Source organism: Salvelinus fontinalis, chromosome 27 (assembly GCF_029448725.1).
Source record: "Salvelinus fontinalis isolate EN_2023a chromosome 27, ASM2944872v1, whole genome shotgun sequence".
NCBI classification, from domain to species: domain Eukaryota; kingdom Metazoa; phylum Chordata; class Actinopteri; order Salmoniformes; family Salmonidae; genus Salvelinus; species Salvelinus fontinalis.
In genome coordinates this window covers 42,443,407-42,459,045 of record NC_074691.1, presented here as the reverse complement: position 1 = coordinate 42,459,045, position 15,639 = coordinate 42,443,407, and the positions used below count along the sequence as shown (strand labels likewise).

The 15,639-nt window shown below is 50.9% G+C and overlaps 1 protein-coding gene across 2 annotated transcripts in view; it reads right to left on the bottom strand.

Annotated features, from left to right (window-relative positions):
* sec63 (SEC63 homolog, protein translocation regulator) overlaps positions 1 to 15,639 on the bottom strand; it is a 51,019-nt gene that overhangs the window by 24,993 nt on the left and 10,387 nt on the right. For both annotated transcript variants that reach the window (XM_055885803.1, XM_055885806.1), the window contains exons 5-10: positions 11,400 to 11,461; positions 7,799 to 7,857; positions 6,254 to 6,304; positions 3,965 to 4,073; positions 3,643 to 3,737; positions 253 to 385 (exon numbers count right to left, since the gene is read on the bottom strand). In XM_055885803.1, coding sequence (XP_055741778.1) covers positions 253 to 385; positions 3,643 to 3,737; positions 3,965 to 4,073; positions 6,254 to 6,304; positions 7,799 to 7,857; positions 11,400 to 11,461 — 509 coding nt within the window. The remainder of the gene's footprint in view (positions 1 to 252; positions 386 to 3,642; positions 3,738 to 3,964; positions 4,074 to 6,253; positions 6,305 to 7,798; positions 7,858 to 11,399; positions 11,462 to 15,639) is intronic.

Here is a 15,639-nt window from a genome sequence, read left to right as displayed (position 1 = left end):
AGTGTTTGATTAGATTATTCAATCACATTTGTATTGATGTCAGAGGGATTAGAGGGACAATAGAGTGCTGAGTACCAGGCAGGTAGGAAGTTTGGTAGACTACTAATGACCATCAGCGACATCTGAGCTTGCAGAAGCCTAATCACCGTGACTAAACGGTCACGTGGAATTTGACTGCCTTCATGACTCGTGACCGTCGGTGTGGCGGTAATACGGTTACCGTAGCAGCCCTGTGTGTGCGGTGTGTCGTACCCTCTTCGATGTCGTCCGAGACCTCCATGCGTGCCAGGTGAGCTAACACCAGGACCCGGGCCTTAAGACTGTACGGGTAGCAGAACGGAGGCTCCTTCTTCTTCACGTTGATGTTCCCCAACTCACGGATCAGCTAGAGAGAGACAGGAAGAGGTTAAAACAGACCGAGAAGAGACAGAGGCCGAGAGAGGCCGAGAGAGAGAGACCGACACGTAGACAGACAGGCCGGCAGAGAGACCGACACGTAGACAGACAGGCCGGCAGAGAGACCGACACGTAGACAGACAGGCCGGCAGAGAGACCGACACGTAGACAGACAGGCCGGCAGAGAGACCGACACGTAGACAGACAGGCCGGCAGAGAGACCGACACGTAGACAGACAGGCCGGCAGAGAGACCGACACGTAGACAGACAGGCAGGCAGAGAGACCGACACGTAGACAGACAGGCCGGCAGAGAGACCGACACGTAGACAGACAGGCCCGGCAGAGAGACCGACAAGTAGACAGACAGGCCCGGCAGAGAGACCGACACGTAGACAGACAGGCCCGGCAGAGAGACCGACAAGTAGACAGACAGGCCCGGCAGAGAGACCGACACGTAGACAGACAGGCAGGCAGAGAGACCGACAAGTAGACAGACAGGCCGGCAGACAGACCCACACGTAGACAGACAGGCCTACAGCAGGGAAGCAAACTGGTGAGGGAACCAAAAAGGTGACTCTTTTTGTTGTTGCACTGAAACATGTAATAAGTCCCAGCTCGGGGGAAATGCAGGTTGTAACTAATTAAACAACACAATATGACCTACATGATAATAGAACACCTGTTACCATGACAGCCTTTATAATAGAACGCCTGTTACCACGACAGCCTTTATAATAGAACGCCTGTTACCACGACAGCCTTTATAATAGAACGCTCGTTACCACGACAGCCTGTATAATAGAACGCCTGTTACCATGACAGCCTGTATAATAGAACGCTCGTTACCACGACAGCCTTTATAATAGAACACCTGTTACCATGACAGCCTGTATAATAGAACGCTCGTTACCACGACAGCCTTTATAATAGAACGCTCGTTACCACGACAGCCTTTATAATAGAACGCTCGTTACCACGACAGCCTTTATAATAGAACGCCTGTTACCACGACAGCCTTTATAATAGAACGCTCGTTACCACGACAGCCTTTATAATAGAACGCCTGTTACCACGACAGCCTTTATAATAGAACGCCTGTTACCACGACAGCCTTTATAATAGAACGCTCGTTACCACGACAGCGTTAACAATAGAACGCTCGTTACCACGACAGCGTTAACAATAGAACGCTCGTTACCACGACAGCGTTAACAATAGAACGCCTGCTACCATGACAGCGTTAACAATAGAACGCTCGTTACCACGACAGCGTTAACAATAGAACGCTCGTTACCACGACAGCCTTTATAATAGAACGCTAGTTACCACGACAGCCTTTATAATAGAACGCTCGTTACCACGACAGCGTTAACAATAGAACGCTCGTTACCACGACAGCGTTAACAATAGAACGCTCGTTACCACGACAGCGTTAACAATAGAACGCTCGTTACCACGACAGCGTTAACAATAGAACGCTCGTTACCACGACAGCGTTAACAATAGAACGCTCGTTACCACGACAGCGTTAACAATAGAACGCCTGCTACCATGACAGCCTTTATAAATATTGCACTTAGGGGGAAAAAACTTCTAAATTAGAAATAGAATGAAACAGACATTCTATTGTTGCTCTATTATAGTGGTCTCTACAGTAGATCAAGGGCACAAGGTTACATGTGTGTAGAAATAATGTACACCGAGTAAAAACGTCTTACTGTCAAGTCCAACGCAACAAAAAACAATATCGTTGGGCTTCACTGCACATTATTACATTGTACACTTCCTGCCTGTGGACATCTGTTCTACAATGTACCAGCAGCAGAGCATGAGACCCGTTGTTGGCATAATCGATCTCTTTCAGGAAGAGAGTACACCCGGCATATCCCTTCTATCCACTGTGTACAGAAGTAGTGAGAGAGAGAGGGAGTGTAGTTCCTTTCACCCCTATAGGTTCCTCTGGCTAACTCCGCTAACGGAGAATTCGCTCCAGCTAGCAAGATAACGTTGCTTAAAATGCTAACAATACTCGTTCCACCGCACTTTCTCCCTCACCTCAAAACTTTCCCAAAATGTCAGGTGTTTTTCGGTTACAGCTCATCAAGTCGGCTTCCAACACCTTCTCACCACCGTCTCCGTGGTCAGGCTTCTCACCTACCTCATCGTTATCGTTCAGGGGACGCGCTGCTGTAACTGGAAACCTGCCTTTCTACTCTCTGCGGTCTTTCCAGAGCGCTGACGCCGTAACAGGCAAACTGGTTGTCTCTTCTCTCTTCAGTGGCGTGCTGCATTCTGCTGTTGCGATTGGCTGAGCCTTGGATAACAGCCAGTATTGCTCAAAACGTGCATCACCCTTTCTCTTACAGTCAGTAGTCTGATCCATAGCCCACCCCCACACCACGAACAACCAGTAGTCTGATCCAAAGCCCCCCCACCCCACGAACAACCAGTAGTCTGATCCAAAGCCCCCCCCACCCCACGAACAACCAGTAGTCTGATCCAAAGCCCCCCCCACCCCACGAACAACCAGTAGTCTGATCCAAAGCCCCCCCACCCCACGAACAACCAGTAGTCTGATCCAAAGCCCCCCCCCCCACCCCACGAACAACCAGTAGCCTGATCCAAAGCCCCCCCCCCCCACCCCACGAACAACCAGTAGCCTGATCCAAAGCCCCCCCCCCCACCCCACGAACAACCAGTAGCCTGATCCAAAGCCCACCCCCCCACCCCATGAACTTTTCTCACCGGATCTACACGAATAACGAAGGTCACTTATTTTGGATTCAAAACTGAATTTCAACGAAAAGTGACTAGTTTGCATCCCTAAGGCAGACCGACAGACAGGCAGACCGACAGACAGGCAGACCGACAGGCAGGCAGGCAGACCGACAGGCAGGCAGGCAGACCGACAGGCAGGCAGGCAGACCGACAGGCAGGCAGGCAGACCGACCGACAGGCAGGCAGGCAGACCGACCGACAGGCAGGCAGGCAGACCGACAGGCAGGCAGGCAGACCGACAGGCAGGCAGGCAGACCGACAGGCAGGCAGACAGACCGACAGGCAGGCAGACAGACCGACAGGCAGGCAGACAGACCGACAGGCAGGCAGACAGACCGACAGGCAGGCAGACAGACCGACAGGCAGGCAGACAGACCGACAGGCAGGCAGACAGACCGACAGGCAGGCAGACAGACCGACAGGCAGGCAGAACGACAGGCAGGCAGAACGACAGGCACTACTTTACCTGTGGTACTTGGATGTTGTCCGTGGGTCGTATGGTGGCCTCTTTGTTGCTGCGGGGGTCAAACTCGAACGCAGCCGTCAACACCATGGATAACCCTACACATGAAGCGTGGGGAAAAAATTATAATATCAGTACCATTGACTAATTCGATTTGTGCCACAAATGCTAGAAAGTTAGCATTTGGAAACAGTGGCCAGGTAACCTAAACCAAAGCATGGTTTGTTGTCACACCTGGTCCATAGACTGATTACACGGTAAGGAAACAAAATGTGTAATTGTATAATTTTGGGTGAAGTATCCCTTTAAACGGCGGTTAACTCACGTTTCATGTTCATGTTGGGCGTCTTGTACATAAAGTGCATGAAGAGTTGTGTTGTGTTGATCAGTATCTGGTCTCCGCTGTAACGTATTGACCGATACCACCACGTACCCTGAGGTGGAGAAGAGAGACTTGAGGAAAAATTGAAGGAACTAGAGAAGAGCAGAGGTTGGGAGGTTTCCAGAAGTTCATACCGTTTCCGTACCATTGGTTAGTTGTTGGGAGGTACTCAGATTTGCATACCGTTTCCTTTTTATTTAATAATAAGCGATCTTTTTTGGGAGACGTACAAAACAATGTAGGCAGCAGGGATGTTGATCCAGGAAGGGGTTGAACGTCTCTGCTGTCATCAAGAAGTTTGGGCTGCGTTTCAAACTCAAAGTAGATAGCACTCGGCCCCCAACCCCTCTCGGCCCCCAAACCCCTCCCAGCCCCTAAACCCCCCCCCCTAAACCCCCCCCCCTCAGCCCCCCCCCCCTCTCGGCCCCAAACCCCTCTCGGCCCCCAACCCCTCTCGGCCCCCAAACCCCTCTCGGCCCCCAAACCCCTCCTCTCGGCCCCCAAACCCCTCCTCTCGGCCCCCAAACCCCTCCTCTCGGCCCCCAAACCCCTCCTCTCGGCCCCCAAACCCCTCCTCTCGGCCCCCAAACCCCTCCTCTCGGCCCCCAAACCCCTCCTCTCGGCCCCCAAACCCCTCCTCTCGGCCCCCAAACCCCCCCCCCCTCGGCCCCAAACCCCTCCTCTCGGCCCCCAAACCCCTCCTCTCGGCCCCCAAACCCCTCCTCTCGGCCCCCAAACCCCCCCTCTCGGCCCCCAAACCCCCCCTCTCTGCCCCCAAACCCCTCCTCTCTGCCCCCAAACCCCTCCTCTCTGCCCCCAAACCCCTCCTCTCGGCCCCCAAACCCCTCCTCTCGGCCCCCAAACCCCTCCTCTCGGCCCCCAAACCCCTCCTCTCGGCCCCCAAACCCCTCCTCTCGGCCCCCAAACCCCTCCTCTCGGCCCCCAAACCCCTCCTCTCTGCCCCCAAACCCCTCCTCTCGGCCCCCAAACCCCTCCTCTCGGCCCCCAAACCCCTCCTCTCGGCCCCCAAACCCCTCCTCTCGGCCCCCAAACCCCTCCTCTCGGCCCCCAAACCCCTCCTCTCGGCCCCCAAACCCCTCCTCTCGGCCCCCAAACCCCTCCTCTCGGCCCCCAAACCCCTCCTCTCGGCCCCCAAACCCCTCCTCTCGGCCCCCAAACCCCTCCTCTCGGCCCCCAAACCCCTCCTCTCGGCCCCCAAACCCCTCCTCTCGGCCCCCAAACCCCTCTCGGCCCCCAAACCCCTCTCGGCCCCCAAACCCCTCTCGGCCCCCAAACCCCTCTCGGCCCCCAAACCCCTCTCGGCCCCCAAACCCCTCTCGGCCCCCAAACCCCTCTCGGCCCCCAAACCCCTCTCGGCCCCCAAACCCCTCTCGGCCCCCAAACCTAGTAAACTAACGTATCTAGCCAGCACTTCTGTCAGGTAGCTAGCTACAGTTACCCATTGCCGGCTAGCTAGTTTTATAGTTTGGTAATTTATTCCAATATATTTCAGAATTGCAAAAAAACATGTTTATGAATCTAGCAATGTATTATAGGCTCCTCACTATGAGACTGAGCCAATTTACCAACGCTAAAATCAATGTGTGTGTGAATATATATATTTATTCATTTATTTTAGCAAGGTAGCTTCATACTTTTTTCTGACATGCCGAAAATGCAGCCTTGATTACATTTGACACTTCACGGCCACCAGAGTTTGACATGTGACTACAGTTTGCATTGAATTGTGGGTCATATCAATCTCGCAAGTGACCAAAGATGTTCACTCGCTCCCTCGAGCTAAATCAGGGGCCGAGGGGTCTAACGTCAGTGAACTGGACTTCCACTTAAGATGGCAAACAAACTGCATCCGGTTTGGACTAGATCCCCCCCCCCCCCCGAGGCAAAGTGGCTAGCGCAAGGGCTGAGGGGGGGGTAAAAAAATAACGTGTTTGGACTGCAGCCTTGACCTTGACAACTATCCACTTAGCTAGCAAGTTAGCTAGCCAGTTAGTAAACCAGCTGCAAAGCTGGAGCCCTGAGCTGGAGATCATTTGAGACATATTTATTATAGTTCTAAGCAGTGGCGTAGCACGCACCGCCCACGAGACGGTATTGAAAATCATACCATCAGTATTTTTGAAATACACCGTTTATACCGTATACTAGTGTATTGCCCAAGCAACACACACACACACAGATTGAGTTTCTATGGTAACAGAGGTCTCTTACCACAACAACAGGTAGGATGACCATGAAGGCTAGACCATAGACCAGCAATACCTAGAGACAGAGGGGGGGTGGGAGACAGAGAGGGGGTGGGGGGGAGAGAGAGAGACAGAGACGGATAGGGAGAGAGAGACAGAGACAGAGAGAGAGACGGAGAGAGACAGAGAGGGGGTGAGAGACAGAGAGAGAGACAGAGAGACAGAGGAGAGAGAGAGACAGAGACAGAGAGAGAGACGGAGAGAGACAGAGAGGGGGTGAGAGACAGAGAGAGAGACAGAGAGACAGAGGAGAGAGAGAGAGAGAGAGAGAGAGAGAGAGAGAGAGAGAGAGAGACGGAGAGGGAGAGAGACAGAGAGGGGGTGAGAGACAGAGAGAGAGACAGAGGAGAGAGAGAGACAGAGACAGAGAGACAGACAGAGACAGACAGAGACAGGGAGAGAGACAGAGAGGGGGTGAGAGACAGAGAGGGAGAGAGAGACAGAGAGGGAGAGAGACAGAGAGAGACAGAGAGAGACAGAGAGGGGAGACAGGGGGACAGAGAGGAGAGACAGAGGGGTTGAGGGAGAGGAGAGACAAAGAGAGAGGAGACAGAGAGAGAGGGGGTGAGGAAGAGAGAGAGAGAGACAGAGAGAGAGGGGGTGAGGGAGAGAGAGAGAGAGAGGAGACAGAGAGAGAGGGGGTGAGGAAGAGAGAGAGAGAGACAGAGAGAGAGGGGGTGAGGGAGAGAGAGAGAGAGAGAGAGAGAGAGGGGGTGAGGGAGAGAGAGAGAGAGAGACAGAGAGAGGGGTTGAGGGAGAGAGAGAGAGAGAGACAGAGAGAGGGGTTGAGGGAGAGAGAGAGAGAGACAGAGAGAGAGGGGTTGAGGGAGAGAGAGAGAGAGAGACAGAGAGAGAGGGGTTGAGGGAGAGAGAGAGAGACAGAGAGAGAGGGGTTGAGGGAGAGAGACAGAGGAAGAGGAGAGACAAAGAGAGAGGAGACAGAGAGAGAGGGGGTGAGGGAGAGAGAGAGAGACAGAGAGAGAGGGGGTGAGGGAGAGACAGAGAGAGAGACAGAGAGAGAGGGGTTGAGGGAGAGAGAGAGAGACAGAGAGAGAGGGGTTGAGGGAGAGAGACAGAGGAAGAGGAGAGACAAAGAGAGAGGAGACAGAGAGAGAGGGGGTGAGGGAGAGAGAGAGAGAGCGAGAGACAGAGAGAGAGGGGGTGAGGGAGAGAGAGGGACAGAGACAGAGAGAGAGGGGGTGAGGGAGAGAGACAGAGAGAGAGGGGAGAGAGAGAGAGAGAGGGGGTGAGGGAGAGAGAGAGAGAGAGGGGGTGAGGGAGAGAGAGGGAGAGACAGAGAGAGAGGGGGTGAGGGAGAGAGAGGGAGAGACAGAGAGAGAGGGGGTGAGGGAGAGAGAGGGACAGAGACAGAGAGAGAGGGGTGAGGGAGAGAGACAGAGAGAGAGGGGGTGAGGGAGAGAGACAGAGAGAGAGGGGGTGAGGGAGAGATCTGTTAACTCAGTAATGTATAAACAACAGGTGGATAAAACCTAACAGGAAAAATACATACCAGCATAGAGTTCTTGGAGTCTACGATCCACGCAGGCAGAGCGATGCCAAAACTAGTGGCTGGAGTAGGAGGGAGAGGAGGAGGAGAAAGGAGGAGACATGAAATGTAGATTGTTTAAATGGAACTAGACCAGGGGTTTCAAACTAATTTTGTCCCGGGAAGGGGGGGTGGGGGGGGCACATTCGGTCTTCAACGAGGTCCGGAGGGTCACACTTAAAAATGATTATATTTCCACGCCATCAAAATGAGCAAAAACATTTCCCTCTATCCATCGCTTTTGGAATATTTGATGGTCCCTGACTGTCTAGCTTTGATTTAGATGACTGTTGTCAAGCTGGACACAGTGACGAGACTTATCAATGACTTATCAAGCTGGACACAGTGACGAGACTTATCAATGTCTTATCAAGCTGGACACAGTGACGAGACTTCAATTTCTTATCAAGCTGGACACAGTGACGAGACTTCAATTTCTTATCAAGCTGGACACAGTGACGAGACTTATCAATGTCTTATCAAGCTGGACACAGTGACGAGACTTATCAATGTCTTATCAAGCTGGACACAGTGACGAGACTTCAATTTCTTATCAAGCTGGACACAGTGACGAGACTTATCAATGTCTTATCAAGCTGGACACAGTGACGAGACTTATCAATGTCTTATCAAGCTGGACACAGTGACGAGACTTATCAATGTCTTATCAAGCTGGACACAGTGACGAGACTAGCAATGTCTTATCAAGCTGGACACAGTGACGAGACTTCAATTTCTTATCAAGCTGGACACAGTGACGAGACTTATCAATGTCTTATCAAGCTGGACACAGTGACGAGACTTATCAATGTCTTATCAAGCTGGACACAGTGACGAGACTTATCAATGTCTTATCAAGCTGGACACAGTGACGAGACTAGCAATGTCTTATCAAGCTGGACACAGTGACGAGACTTATCAATGACTTATCAAGCTGGACACAGTGACGAGACTTATCAAGCTGGACACAGTGACGAGACTATCAATGTCTCATCAAGCTGGACACAGTGACGAGACTTATCAAGCTGGACACAGTGACGAGACTTCAATTTCTTATCAAGCTGGACACAGTGACGAGACTTATCAAGCTGGACACAGTGAAGAGACTTATCAATGTCTTATCAAGCTGGACACAGTGACGAGACTTATCAATGACTTATCAAGCTGGACACAGTGAAGAGACTTATCAATGTCTTATCAAGCTGGACACAGTGAAGAGACTTATCAATGTCTTATCAAGCTGGACACAGTGACGAGACTTATCAATGACTTATCAAGCTGGACACAGTGACGAGACTATCAATGTCTCATCAAGCTGGACACAGTGACGAGACTAGCAATGTCTCATCAAGCTGGACACAGTGACGAGACTTATCAAGCTGGACACAGTGACGAGACTTCAATTTCTTATCAAGCTGGACACAGTGACGAGACTTATCAAGCTGGACACAGTGAAGAGACTTATCAATGTCTTATCAAGCTGGACACAGTGAAGAGACTTATCAATGTCTTATCAAGCTGGACACAGTGACGAGACTTATCAATGTCTTATCAAGCTGGACACAGTGACGAGACTTATCAATGTCTTATCAAGCTGGACACAGTGACGAGACTTATCAATGACTTATCAAGCTGGACACAGTGAAGAGACTTATCAATGTCTTATCAAGCTGGACACAGTGACGAGACTTATCAATGACTTATCAAGCTGGACACAGTGAAGAGACTTCTCAATGTCTTATCAAGCTGGACACAGTGAAGAGACTTCAATTTCTTATCAAGCTGGACACAGTGACGAGACTTATCAATGTCTTATCAAGCTGGACACAGTGACGAGACTTATCAATGTCTTATCAAGCTGGACACAGTGACGAGACTTATCAATGTCTTATCAAGCTGGACACAGTGACGAGACTTATCAATGTCTTATCAAGCTGGACACAGTGAAGAGACTTATCAATGTCTTATCAAGCTGGACACAGTGACGAGACTTATCAATGACTTATCAAGCTGGACACAGTGAAGAGACTTATCAAGCTGGACACAGTGAAGAGACTTCAATTTCTTATCAAGCTGGACACAGTGAAGAGACTTATCAATGTCTTATCAAGCTGGACACAGTGAAGAGACTTCAATTTCTTATCAAGCTGGACAGTGACGAGACTTATCAATGTCTTATCAAGCTGGACACAGTGAAGAGACTTATCAATGTCTTATCAAGCTGGACACAGTGAAGAGACTTATGAATGTCTTATCAAGCTGGACACAGTGAAGAGACTTATCAAGCTGGACACAGTGAAGAGACTTATCAAGCTGGACACAGTGAAGAGACTTATCAAGCTGGACACAGCAACGAGACTTATCAATGACTTATCAAGCTGGACACAGCGACGAGACTATCAATGACTTATCAAGCTGGACACAGTGACGAGACTATCAATGACTTATCAAGCTGGACACAGTGACGAGACTTATCAATGTCTTATCAAGCTGGACACAGTGACGAGACTTATCAATGTCTTATCAAGCTGGACACAGTGACGAGACTTATCAATGTCTTATCAAGCTGGACACAGTGAAGAGACTTATCAATGTCTTATCAAGCTGGACACAGTGAAGAGACTTATCAATGTCTTATCAAGCTGGACACAGTGAAGAGACTTATCAATGTCTTATCAAGCTGGACACAGTGAAGAGACTTCAATTTCTTATCAAGCTGGACACAGTGACGAGACTTATCAATGTCTTATCAAGCTGGACACAGTGACGAGACTTATCAATGACTTATCAAGCTGGACACAGTGAAGAGACTTATCAATGTCTTATCAAGCTGGACACAGTGAAGAGACTTATCAATGTCTTATCAAGCTGGACACAGTGAAGAGACTTATCAAGCTGGACACAGTGAAGAGACTTATCAAGCTGGACACAGCAACGAGACTTATCAATGACTTATCAAGCTGGACACAGCGACGAGACTATCAATGACTTATCAAGCTGGACACAGTGACGAGACTTATCAATGACTTATCAAGCTGGACACAGTGACGAGACTTATCAATGTCTTATCAAGCTGGACACAGTGACGAGACTTATCAATGTCTTATCAAGCTGGACACAGTGAAGAGACTTATCAATGTCTTATCAAGCTGGACACAGTGAAGAGACTTATCAATGTCTTATCAAGCTGGACACAGTGAAGAGACTTATCAATGTCTTATCAAGCTGGACACAGTGAAGAGACTTATCAATGTCTTATCAAGCTGGACACAGTGAAGAGACTAAATACGTAGGTCCATTCAAATTTCTTCACCGTTTTGGGAAAAACATATTTATTTTATTTGTATTAGCCAAACCACCCGCGGGCGAGAATTAGAGTCCAGAGGTACGTGACGCTCCACCATCTCCTTTCCTCCGAAGTGTCCACTAGTCTAAAAGCATTGGATTGGTGGAGCAAGTGCACACTTTTGGAGGAAGGAGACACACTTGGGACGTAGCATCAATGAAATTATTATTAAAATATTATAACATTGAGAAGTTGAACCAGGTTGTTGACTAGATGTACCTCTTGGACCATCTGGGTTGCCGTAGGTCTCCCAGTTCTGTCTTGACTCGTCATTGGTCAGCCTGGGGGAAAAAAGGGTCGGAAAGGAAGAAAGTTACTAGATGAAGGAAACACATTGGGTGTTTCTCAAAAATGTATACTACCGTGCTCCGAGCACGCAAACCGGAGAACGATGGAAGGTGGGAGTACGAGTCCAAATCAAAGTATGCCACACGGCGCACAGAGGGCCCTTCTGAAATGCGTACTCCGTTCGGACATGCGTCGATGAAAGCTTCAACAGACAAAAATATATGACGCAAATGTCCTTGAAATCAAAATGGCAGCCATTATTTGAGCTGAAACGAGAGCAAATACACTCGGGAATGAAACGTTGCCTATTCACGTCTCATATGTTGCCAGACTACAATATTTGATATCTTGATACGTTAATAAATACAAGCTGTGATCATTATGGCCATGTTGACCTGCCTACTTAGAGTAGAGAGCAATCCCATAATAAGTCAATAGGGCTAACTGGCTAGCTACTAGTACTGACCGCTAGCCAGATAGCCACAAAGAATTGTTAGCTACTCACAACAAATGTACATCTCCCTTGAATAACATTAGTGTTAGGTCATTTTTGCCTGTTTAACTAGCAGGCTAACTAGATTATTACGATTCTCACATATCGAGCTGATAGTTATGAAGTAAAAACTGTGTGTATATCTTGTTTTGTCTCTGTTGTTGTCATTGTTCTGTCTGGAAGAAGATTCAGTGAATGGTGAGGTAATACAGTAGGGGGGAGTGCTGCTCAGCGTGAGGTAATACAGTAGGGGGAGTGCTGCTCAGTGTGAGGTAATACAGTAGAGGGAGTGCTGCTCAGCGTGAGGTAATACAGTAGAGGGAGTGCTGCTCAGCGTGAGGTAATACAGTAGGGGGAGTGCTGCTCAGCGTGAGGTAATACAGTAGGGGGAGTGCTGCTCAGCGTGAGGTAATACAGTAGGGGGAGTGCTGCTCAGCGTGAGGTAATACAGTAGGGGGAGTGCCGCTCAGCGTGAGGTAATACAGTAGGGGGAGTGCTGCTCAGCGTGAGGTAATACAGTAGGGGGAGTGCCGCTTGGCGTGAGGTAATACAGTAGGGGGAGTGCTGCTCAGCGTGAGGTAATACATTAGGGGGGAGTGCTGCTCAGCGTGAGGTAATACAGTAGGGGGAGTGCTGCTCAGCGTGAGGTAATACAGTAGGGGGAGTGCTGCTCAGCGTGAGGTAATACAGTAGGGGGAGTGCTGCTCAGCGTGAGGTAATACAGTAGGGGGAGTGCTGCTCAGCGTGAGGTAATACAGTAGGGGGAGTGCTGCTCAGCGTGAGGTAATACAGTAGGGGGAGTGCTGCTCAGCGTGAGGTAATACAGTAGGGGGAGTGCTGCTCAGCGTGAGGTAATACAGTAGGGGGAGTGCTGCTCAGCGTGAGGTAATACAGTAGGGGGAGTGCTGCTCAGCGTGAGGTAATACAGTAGAGGGAGTGGTGCTCAGCGTGAGGTAATACAGTAGGGGGAGTGGTGCTCAGCGTGAGGTAATACAGTAGGGGGAGTGCTGCTCAGCGTGAGGTAATACAGTAGAGGGAGTGCTGCTCAGCGTGAGGTAATACAGTAGGGGGAGTGCTGCTCAGCGTGAGGTAATACAGTAGGGGGAGTGCTGCTCAGCGTGAGGTAATACAGTAGGGGGAGTGCTGCTCAGCGTGAGGTAATACAGTAGGGGGAGTGCTGCTCAGCGTGAGGTAATACAGTAGGGGGGAGTGCTGCTCAGCGTGAGGTAATACAGTAGGGGAGTGCTGCTCAGCGTGAGGTAATACAGTAGGGGGAGTGCTGCTCAGCGTGAGGTAATACAGTAGGGGGAGTGCTGCTCAGCGTGAGGTAATACAGTAGGGGGAGTGCTGCTCGGCGTGAGGTAATACAGTAGGGGGAGTGCTGCTCGGCGTGAGGTAATACAGTAGAGGGAGTGCTGAGGTAATACAGTAGGGGAGTGCTGCTCAGCGTGAGGTAATACAGTAGAGGGAGTGCTGCTCAGCGTGAGGTAATACAGTAGGGGGAGTGCTGCTCAGCGTGAGGTAATACAGTAGGGGGAGTGCTGCTCAGCGTGAGGTAATACAGTAGGGGGGAGTGCTGCTCAGCGTGAGGTAATACAGTAGGGGGGAGTGCTGCTCAGCGTGAGGTAATACAGTAGGGGGAGTGCTGCTCAGCATGAGGTAATACAGTAGGGGGAGTGCTGCTCAGCGTGAGGTAATACAGTAGGGGGAGTGCTGCTCAGCGTGAAGTAATACAGTAGGGGGAGTGCTGCTCAGCGTGAGGTAATACAGTAGGGGGAGTGCTGCTCGGCGTGAGGTAATACAGTAGAGGGAGTGCTGAGGTAATACAGTAGGGGGAGTGCTGCTCAGTGTGAGGTAATACAGTAGAGGGAGTGCTGCTCAGCGTGAGGTAATACAGTAGGGGGAGTGCTGAGGTAATACAGTAGGGGGAGTGCTGCTCAGCGTGAGGTAATACAGTAGAGGGAGTGCTGCTCAGCGTGAGGTAATACAGTAGGGGGAGTGCTGAGGTAATACAGTAGGGGGAGTGCTGAGGTAATACAGTAGGGGGAGTGCTGCTCAGCGTGAGGTAATACAGTAGGGGGAGTGCTGCTCAGCGTGAGGTAATACAGTAGAGGGAGTGCTGCTCAGCGTGAGGTAATACAGTAGAGGGAGTGCTGCTCAGTGTGAGGTAATACAGTAGGGGGAGTGCTGCTCAGTGTGAGGTAATACAGTAGGGGGAGTGCTGAGGTAATACAGTAGGGGGAGTGCTGCTCAGCGTGAGGTAATACAGTAGAGGGAGTGCTGCTCAGCGTGAGGTAATACAGTAGGGGGAGTGCTGAGGTAATACAGTAGGGGGAGTGCTGCTCAGTGTGAGGTAATACAGTAGGGGGAGTGCTGCTCAGCGTGAGGTAATACAGTAGGGGAGTGCTGCTCAGCGTGAGGTAATACAGTAGGGGGAGTGCCGCTTGGCGTGAGGTAATACAGTAGGGGGAGTGCTGCTCAGTGTGAGGTAATACAGTAGGGGGGAGTGCTGCTCAGTGTGAGGTAATACAGTAGGGGGGAGTGCTGCTCAGTGTGAGGTAATACAGTAGGGGGAGTGCTGCTCAGCGTGAGGTAATACAGTAGGGGGAGTGCTGCTCAGCGTGAGGTAATACAGTAGGGGGGAGTGCTGCTCAGCGTGAGGTAATACAGTAGGGGGAGTGCTGCTCAGCGTGAGGTAATACAGTAGGGGGAGTGCCGCTCAGCGTGAGGTAATACAGTAGGGGGAGTGCTGCTCAGCGTGAGGTAATACAGTAGGGGGAGTGCTGCTCAGCGTGAGGTAATACAGTAGGGGGAGTGGTGCTCAGCGTGAGGTAATACAGTAGGGGGGAGTGCTGCTCAGCGTGAGGTAATACAGTAGGGGGGAGTGCTGCTCAGCGTGAGGTAATACAGTAGGGGGAGTGGTGCTCAGCGTGAGGTAATACAGTAATGGGAGTGCTGCTCAGCGTGAGGTAATACAGTAGGGGGGAGTGCTGCTCAGCGTGAGGTAATACAGTAGGGGGGAGTGCTGCTCAGCGTGAGGTAATACAGTAGGGGGGAGTGCTGCTCAGCGTGAGGTAATACAGTAGGGGGGAGTGCTGCTCAGCGTGAGGTAATACAGTAGGGGGAGTGGTGCTCAGCGTGAGGTAATACAGTAATGGGAGTGCTGCTCAGCGTGAGGTAATACAGTAGGGGGGGTGCTGCTCGGCGTGAGGTAATACAGTAGGGGGAGTGCTGCTCAGCGTGAGGTAATACAGTAGGGGGAGTGCTGCTCGGCGTGAGGTAATACAGTAGGGGGAGTGGTGCTCAGCGTGAGGTAATACAGTAGGGGGAGTGGTGCTCAGCGTGAGGTAATACAGTAGGGGGAGTGCTGCTCAGCGTGAGGTAATACAGTAGGGGGAGTGGTGAGGTAATACAGTAGGGGGAGTGCTGCTCAGCGTGAGGTAATACAGTAGGGGGAGTGCTGCTCAGCGTGAGGTAATACAGTAGGGGGAGTGCTGCTCAGCGTGAGGTAATACAGTAGGGGGAGTGCTGCTCGGCGTGAGGTAATACAGTAGGGGGAGTGCTGCTCAGCGTGAGGTAATACAGTAGGGGGAGTGCTGCTCAGCGTGAGGTAATACAGTAGGGGGAGTGCTGCTCAGCGTGAGGTAATACAGTAGGGGGAGTGCTGCTCAGCGTGAG